General features: G+C 41.1%; 1 protein-coding gene across 1 annotated transcript; it reads left to right on the plus strand.

The window, feature by feature from the left end:
- Positions 1–1862: 1862 nt before the first annotated feature.
- Positions 1863–4617, plus strand: LOC311120449 (NLR family CARD domain-containing protein 3-like; the record flags this gene model as incomplete). Its single annotated transcript, XM_084195040.1, has 3 exons — positions 1863–1926; positions 2056–2284; positions 2858–4617. Exons 2-3 carry the CDS (start codon positions 2074–2076, stop codon positions 4615–4617), a joined length of 1971 nt encoding a protein of 656 aa, XP_084051166.1. The 5' UTR covers positions 1863–1926; positions 2056–2073.
- Between the last annotated feature and the right edge of the window lie 3120 nt (positions 4618–7737).

Genomic DNA, 7737 nt, shown 5'->3' on the forward strand with positions numbered 1-7737 from the left:
GGGATCTACAGTGAAATAGTACAATTAGAAATAACCCAAACAACAATAAGCTAACCATGTTTGGGCTGAGGCTAAACATAAACAGGATGTAGTACCGTAAAAAGGAACAGTCCAGCAGACATCAGCTGTATAGCTGAGTTATCAGAAGGTCCGGTGAACAGCAATAGGATAGTTCGGAGGCTGCTAAAGCACTAGCGAGTAAGAGGCCACGGCTAGCGTGTGCTAGCGGGCCGGGGCTAGCAGATGGAATCTTCGTGGTCGACGTCGTAACCACATCAGACGATTTCGTCGGCAGACCAGTCGTGTAGGATCGGCGGGGCTCCATGTCAACACTAGGTGGTCCCGTCCGGTTGACAGAGAGGTAGATAGCCGGGAGATGGGCCTAGCTCAGGATGATTAGCCAGACCACAGCGTCCGTTTTGTTACAGCTAGCTGGTAGCGATGAATCCGGAGTTAAAGGTCCAGTGATTCAGTGATTCCGGCGGAAAACTGATGTGTTCTGGGTCGATAACACGCTGTGCAGACTGGCCGAATATCCGGTGATTAATATCCAGTGATTAAATTAATCCCGCAGAAGAAAAAAAATCCAATGTTCTGGGTGAAATACCGCTAGCTGTGGCTAATAGCAAGTAGCTAGTTAGCTGGCTAGCTAGTTTCAACTGGAGATTCTAGATAAAAGGTAAGTCAATAATAGAATCCGTTCCACATTGAGTGAGGCGGGTTGCAGGAAAGTATATTTTGTAGAAGGATGAAAAGTCTGATAGGGAAATATGTACGAAAAATACAAAAAAAACAGGGTATTTACAGGCTATTTACAGACACACGACAAAAACAGAACTGCACTACTTCGCCATCTTGAATCTAATATATATTGAGACAAATTGCAGACAGTAGTCTACAAGTAGTAAAATAAAACTAAATATATTGAACATGGAATATATTTCAATATGATTGAAATAGGACTATAGCGTACTGTTTATATTGTAATGCAGTCATCTCGGTTTTCATTTGAAGCACATTTTTATACGTCCCTTGTTTGAATCAATTGCAAAGACATTGGCAACTTTGTATTTGTAGTCAACTTTGTTCTGAATTTATTGGATTTTGCAAAAAAATCATTTGATTATTTGTCTCTCTGAAATGAAACCATCAACTGATAGATTTTAAACAAATACATGTCTGTCATTGAACAACCCCATGCCATGATTAGATAGTGAAAAAACACACCAATCTCTTTCATCATTTCTTCAAACACTAAAAGCTAATTTACGAACATTTCTGAAATTGGATATATAGCGTTTTGGAATGAAACTCTTGTTTCCCCACGTGAGCTCAGAGTAGATGAGAGACGTAATGTTTGTCTCTGTTGTGTTGAAGCCCAATCAAGCAGGAGAGACCAGCCTCCCCTGTACCCAGCTGTGTGTCCATGAAGAGTGAACGGTCTATGCATCAACCTATACTGTTTAGAGAGGGAGACTTTTCTACTGAACAAAGGTAAGAAGAACTCATGGGTCATGGTCAGTGAGTTAAACAACACTGTCTCTAGTCATTTCTCCTCTCCCATTTTACCACTTATTTTTGTTGTTTTCATAATCCATAGGCTAAACCTTTTTTCCATTTTCATAGTCCTGAAACAATATTAAACAAACACAACATTCCCTCCCTGTGTGTGTGTGTGTGTGTGTGTGTGTGTGTGTGTGTGTGTGTGTGTGTGTGTGTGTGTGTGTGTGTGTGTGTGTGTGTGTGTGTGTGTGTGTGTGTGTGTGTGTGTGTATGTGTGTGTGTGTGTGTGTGTGTGCACTCCCTGGATGAGGAGATGTAATCTCATGTTTTGTCCACAGAAACCAACAGGAGAGATCAGAGTCAGAGATTCTCAGTGGTCAGTCTTCCCAGAGTCATCAAACAGACCTGGCCTCCATATTCAGTGTATGTGGTCCTGTTATGTACATTTGTTTTTGTTTACCTCAAGTAAAGTTGATCTGTCAATCATTCATTCATGTGTTAATGAGAAAGCAATTATTCTCTTGCTTAACTTATTTACTTGATTTATTTCAGTTGCTTGAAGAGAATATTATGACATTTATGAAGAACGAGCTGAAGATGTTCAAGAGGATTCTTAGTCCAGAACTCCCAGAAGGCTTTGAGAGTCAGAAGCAGGATAAGGAAGTGGTGGATGCTGAAGATGAGAAGCAGGAGAGCAGTGCCAGAGATGGGGCTCTGAAGATCACACTGCACGTCCTGAGGAAAATGAACCAGAAGGAGCTTGCTGACACACTGGAGAAAAGTAAGAGCTGTCTGCCTCATGTTGAATGATGTTTTATAACAAACATTTAAAAGCTGTAGCTAAAGTACAGCTAAAGTAGCTGCGTAACTCAATGATATTGTAGCAGCCTTAACACAACACCTAGTGACCTCATCAAGTAGCAGCAGGGATGTGTTGTGTTGATTAAATGAGAGAGAGAGAGAGAGAGAGAGAGAGAGAGAGAGAGAGAGAGAGAGAGAGAGAGAGAGAGAGAGAGAGAGAGAGAGAGAGAGAGAGAGAGAGAGAGAGAGAGAGAGAGAGAGAGAGAGAGAGAGAGAGAGAGAGAGAGAGAGAGAGAGAGAGAGAGAGAGAGAGAGAGAGAGAGAGAGAGAGAGAGAGAGAGAGAGAGAGAGAGAGAGAGAGAGAGAGAGATAATACCAATAATAATATAATCAGTCACACCAGTCTGTAATGCATTATGCAAACATTTACACATTTATACAGTCAGTTAAGCGAATACATTTTTATAATAAATTTTTTTATAACAGTCCTAGAATACTGTAGGCATTAAAACAGACGTAATATTAATATCCTCTGTGTTATTTCTTCATTCAGATGAGCTTGCTGTGATTTGCCAACGTGAACTCAAATTTAATCTAAAGAAGAAGTTTCAATGTGTATTTGAGGGGATCGCTAAACAAGGAAACCCAACACTTCTCAATAAGATCTACACAGAGCTCTACATCACAGAGGGTGGAACAGGAGAGGTCAATAATGAACATGAGCTGAGACAGATTGAGACAACAACCAGGAAACAAGCAAGACCAGAGACTGCAATCAAATGTAACGACATCTTCAAACCCTTAACTGGACAAGACAAACTCATCAGAACTGTGCTGACAAAGGGAGTCGCTGGCATTGGAAAAACAGTCTCAGTGCAGAAGTTCATTCTGGACTGGGCTGAAGGAAAAGCAAATCAGGATGTCCAATTTGTATTTTCATTCCCTTTTCGGGAGCTGAATTTGATGAAAAAGGAAAAACACACTTTCATTGAACTTCTCAATCACTTCTCAATGGAAACCAAAGAATCAAGAATCTCCAACTACGACAAGTACAAAGTTCTGTTAATCTTTGATGGTCTGGATGAGTGCCGACTGCCCCTAGACTTCCAGAAGAACAAGATCTGTTGTGACGTCACAGAGTCAACCTCAGTGGATGTTCTGCTGACAAATCTCATCAAGGGAAATCTGCTTCCCTCTGCTCTCCTCTGGATAACTACCCGACCTGCAGCAGCCAATCAGATCCCTTCAGTGTGTGTTGACCAGGTGACAGAGGTACGAGGGTTCAATGACCCACAGAAGGAGGAGTACTTCAGGAAGAGATTCAGTGATGAGGACCTGGCCAGCAGAATCATCTCACACATAAAGACATCAAGGAGCCTCCACATCATGTGCCACATTCCAGTCTTCTGTTGGATTTCTGCAATAGTCCTTGAACACATGCTGAAACACAAGACAGAAGAGATGCCCAAGACTCTGACTGAGATGTACTCACACCTTGTGGAGTTTCATACCAAACAGAAGAATGAAAAGTATCTTGGGAAAGAAGAGACAGGTCCACACTGGAATAAAGAGAGCATTCTGTCACTGGGAAAACTGGCTTTTCAACAGCTTGTGCATGGCAATCTGATTTTCTATGAAGAGGACCTGAAAGAGGCTGGCATTGATGTCAATGAAGCCTCAGTGTACTCAGGATTGTGCACACAGCTCTTTAAAGAGGAATGTGGGCTGTACCAGGACAAGGTGTACTGCTTCGTGCATCTGAGCATTCAGGAGTTTCTGGCTGCTGTATATGTGTTCCTCTCATTCATCAACAACAATGAGAATCTAATGGCCGAACCGCAAGTTACTGAAGTTACTGTCTACAAGAGTGCTGTGGATAAAGCCTTACGAAGTGACACAGGAAACCTGGACCTGTTCCTCCGCTTCCTTCTGGGCCTCTCACTGGAGTCCAATCAGAAGCACTTACGAGGTCTACTGACAAAGACAAGAAGCAGCTCACAGAGCCATGAAGAAACAGTCAAGTACATCAAGGAGAAGATCGGGGAGAATCCCTCTCCAGAGAGGTGCATCAATCTGTTCCACTGTCTGAATGAACTGAATGACCATTCTCTAGTGAAGGAGATCCAATGGTACCTGAGATCAGGAAGGCTCTCAAAAAAAGAACTGTCACCTGCACAGTGGTCAGCTCTGGTCTTTGTGTTGCTGACTTCAGAAAAGGAGCTGGATGTGTTTGACCTGAAGAAATACTCCAGATCAGAGGAAGGTCTTCTGAGGCTGCTGCCAGTGGTCAAAGCCTCCAGAGCTGCTCTGTGAGTACATAAAATGACATTTAAGTACTAATCATCAGGAAGAAATGTTCAGCTTAGAGAAATATATGTATTATAATATGTATATAATATTACCTTGAAAAACGTACTGAATCAATGCATTGATGTTCATATTAGTATAACAATATGACCATGCTATTCTAGGAGACGGAAGATGAATCTATATGTTGTTAAAGAGAATAAAATGCATCTGCCATTGTCCTGATGATCTCTCTGTCAGGCTGTCAGGCTGTCTAGTCACAGAGGAAGGCTGTGCTTCTCTGGTCTCAGCTCTGAAGTCAAACCCCTCACACCTGAGAGAGCTGGATCTGAGTAACAATGACCTGAAGGATTCAGGAGTGAAGCTGCTCTCTGCTGGACTGGAGGATCCACACTGCAGACTGGAGAAACTCAAGTATGTAGAGGGTTTATGTCAATGTTCATATCAGACATGTTGGAGTTATCAGGCTAGTTAAGACCAACATTCTGACCACCACTTGGACAAAGTTATATAAAGACTGTGTGTGTGTGTGTGTGTGTGTGTGTGTGTGTGTGTGTGTGTGTGTGTGTGTGTGTGTGTGTGTGTGTGTGTGTGTGTGTCAACAAGTGATAACTGTTCACCAGATCCACATGTGTTTACCAGGCACACATAGTCCACACCATATGTGTTAGGACAGTGAAGCTTACAGTTTTACATTTGGTGCTATGCTCCAGCATTTTGGATTTGAGATATAATGTTTCATATTAGGCGACAGTACAGAATGTCACCTTTTATTTAAAGGTATTCATATATATATATTTTTTACCGTTTAGAAATGAAAGCACTTTACGTATCTAGTTCTCCCATTTAAAAAAGTCGTAATACTTTGGACATATTCACTTATATTGTATTAAAGTAGTCATAAGTTTAGTATTTGGTCCCATATTCCTTAACCACAGTGATTACATCAAGCTTGTGATTCTACAAACCTGTTGAATGCATTTGCAGTTTGTTTTGGTTCACACACACTGGACGCACACACTGGACACACACACACTGGACACACACACACACACACTTGACACACACTGGACACACACGCACACACATTTGACACACACACACACTGGACACTCACACAACCTGGACACACACACACACACACTGGACTCACACACACACACACACTGGACACACACACACACACACACACACACACACACACACACACACACTGGGGACACACACACGCTGGACACACACACTGGACACACACACACTGGACACAGGCACACACTGGACACACAAACACACACACTAGGATTAATTTAGTCATAAGTTTAGTATTTGGTCCCATATTCCTTACCTGCAGTGATTACATCAAGCTTGTGATTCTACAAACTTGTTGAATACATTTGCAGTTTGTCTTGGTTGTGTTTTGGATTATGTTTTTCCCAATAGAAACTGAATGGTGAATAATGTCCTGTCATTTTGGAGTCACTTCACTTGTATTGTCAGTAAGAATAGAAGATGTTTCTGAACACTTCTACATTCATGTGGATGCTACCATGATTATAAATAATCATGAATGAATCGTGAATGATGATGAATGAGAAAGTTACAGAGGAACAAGGATCATACCCCCTCTGTTATTGGTAATGGTGAGAGGTTAGCATGTTTTGTTGTAGCCTCTGTAACTTTCTCACTCATTATTATTCATGATTCATTCATGATTGTTCTTAATCATGTCATCATCAGGATTCATTTAGTAGTGTTTAGAAACATGTTATCTACTCACTTAGACAGAAAATTACTCCAGTCATCATCCACCATTCAGTTACTATTGGACAAAACATAATCCAAAACACAACCAAAACAAACTGCAAATGCAACCATTGAGTTTGAGACCAAATACTCAACTTTTGACTACTTTAATACACTGTAAGTGAATTGGTCAGAATACTTATGACTTCTTCAAATGGGGGGACTAGATACATAAAGTCCTTTCATTTCTAAACGGTGAAAAAGATATGTATTAAAATACCCTCAAATAAAAGGTGACATTATATACTGTCACCTCATATGAAACATTTGATCTCAAATCCAAAATGCTGGAGTATAGAGCCACATTTAAAATGTTAGCTTCACTGTCAAAATAGATATGGTGTGGACTGTATACTCAATACAATCTAAATCTGATACCTCACCGTCTGTCTTTTGACTGATACTGCTTTTTAAACTGCTCTGGTCAGTCTACTCAAATATTTGTACTTTATATGTTTCTCTCTACAAGCAATATATGATCATTTCTAATAATGAAACATTAATTTATTAATAGATATGGCAGGTTTCAGGACACTGATGTATCTGAATATGTTGTAAAAATATACTGCCACTATTTTCACCACCAAAGAGTAGCAGTGTGGTTTTAATATGATTTGACTCTTTGCAGGCTGTCAGGCTGTCTAGTCACAGAGGAAGGCTGTGCTTCTCTGGTCTCAGCTCTGAAGTCAAACCCCTCACACCTGAGAGAGCTGGACCTGAGCTACAATCACCCAGGAGACTCAGGAGTCAGACTGCTCTCTGCTGGACTGGAGGATCCACACTGCAGACTGGAGAAACTCAAGTATGTAGAGGGTTTATGTCAATGTTCATATCAGACATGTTGGAGTTATCAGGCTAGTTAAGACAAACATTCTGACCACCACTTGGACAAAGTTATATAAAGACTGTGTGTGTGTGTGTGTGTGTGTGTGTGTGTGTGTGTGTGTGTGTGTGTGTGTGTGTGTGTGTGTGTGTGTGTGTGTGTGTGTGTGTGTGTGTGTGTGTGTGTGTGTGTGTGTGTGTGTGTGTGTGTGTGTGTGTGTGTGTGTGTGTGTGTGAGTTCAGGTGTATCCCTCAATGACTGTCTGTTCTTCTGCTTACCGCTACAGTGTGGAACATGGTGGAGAGAACACAATGAAACCTGGACTTAGAAAATGTGAGTGTTGACTGCTGTGAAGAATATGACTAAGAATAAGTCTTAATTCAAGTGAAGTCAAAGTCAAAGACCACCATCATTACTTACTTGGTCATATTAAATATCAGCTGTAGTTCTACAGAAGCACAAATCAGGGACACCAAAGTTTACAAAGAGTTGCTTTGACA

The sequence above is a fragment of the Coregonus lavaretus genome, assembly GCF_964263955.1.
Source record: "Coregonus lavaretus genome assembly, contig: HAP1_SCAFFOLD_981, whole genome shotgun sequence".
Taxonomy (NCBI): domain Eukaryota; kingdom Metazoa; phylum Chordata; class Actinopteri; order Salmoniformes; family Salmonidae; genus Coregonus; species Coregonus lavaretus.